Genomic DNA, 948 nt, shown 5'->3' with positions numbered 1-948 from the left:
GGTGGGGTAGATGGGGAAGCTCCCTGAGGTGTTGGAACATAGGGCAAGGGTGGGGGGTCTTTAGGGTGGGGAGGAATTTTGCTCCCTGGGGGGCAGTGGTTGGCAGGTTGCTCCCCTCCCTGTGGACCCTACCTAATGGGAGATCTTCCTGGGGGATCTTCCCTGGCAACATGGGGCAGGTTGGGGTGATCTGTGGGGTGGGGAGAGATGGGGGAGCTCCTGGCACAGGTGGCAGCATGGGACAGGTCAGCGGAAGGTCCATGATCCTCGCAGGGATCTCCTTGGAGTTTGGCGAGGGAGGGGGGGAATTCGGGTGTTTTAGGGCTAAAAGGGAAGAGGGGAGTAGTGACAATGGGGGAGCTGGGGAGGAGGAGGGACCCCCCCCCCAGTGTGAGGAGGGCAGGGGGGAGCCTCCATCCCGGTGGCCCCCCCTGCTCACCCCACTGCATCTGCGTGCAAGCACAGCCATGTCTGATGTGGGCTCAGCATCACCATGCAGAGCTGTTCCACCGGCCCCACGGGAGCGCTCCCCAGCCCGTACCCCACTGCCTGGCCCCGCTTGCACGGAGGAAGAGGAGGAGGAGGAACCCAAAGCCTCTGTGGCCTCATCGCTCTGTGAGTACTGCAGGAGCCCAGGGGGGAGGGGGCCGGGGGGGGTCCCGTGCCCTGACCCCCTGCCCCCCTCCCTAGATGGCCTGGGCTCCAACCAGTGCTTCCACTGCTTCATCACCTTCCCGGATGAGAAGTTCAAGGAGCGGCACATGAAACGGGAGCACCCTGAGGACTTCGTGCAGGAAAACCTGCGCGGCACTGTCTTCGTCTGCTTCATCTGCGGCCGGGCCTTCGACAGCTCCCATGCCCTCATTGGGCATCAGCGTGGCCATGCACCACCCCCGGCCCCCTGCCCCTCCTGTCACCGCCTGGCCCACCAGTGCCCCGACTGCGGGC

At 65.1% G+C, this 948-nt stretch overlaps 1 protein-coding gene across 1 annotated transcript in view; it reads left to right on the top strand.

Moving 5' to 3' along the window:
* Positions 1–948, top strand: part of ZNF576 (zinc finger protein 576) — a 2,426-nt gene that overhangs the window by 759 nt on the left and 719 nt on the right. Inside the window, exons 2-3 of the mRNA XM_019541213.1 lie at positions 461–615; positions 691–946. Coding sequence (XP_019396758.1) covers positions 461–615; positions 691–946 — 411 coding nt within the window. The remainder of the gene's footprint in view (positions 1–460; positions 616–690; positions 947–948) is intronic.

The sequence above is a fragment of the Crocodylus porosus genome, unplaced genomic scaffold (genome assembly GCF_001723895.1).
Source record: "Crocodylus porosus isolate Cpor-Errol unplaced genomic scaffold, CroPor_comp1, whole genome shotgun sequence".
NCBI lineage: Eukaryota > Metazoa > Chordata > Crocodylia > Crocodylidae > Crocodylus > Crocodylus porosus.
This window is presented reverse-complemented; position numbering and strand designations above follow the sequence as displayed.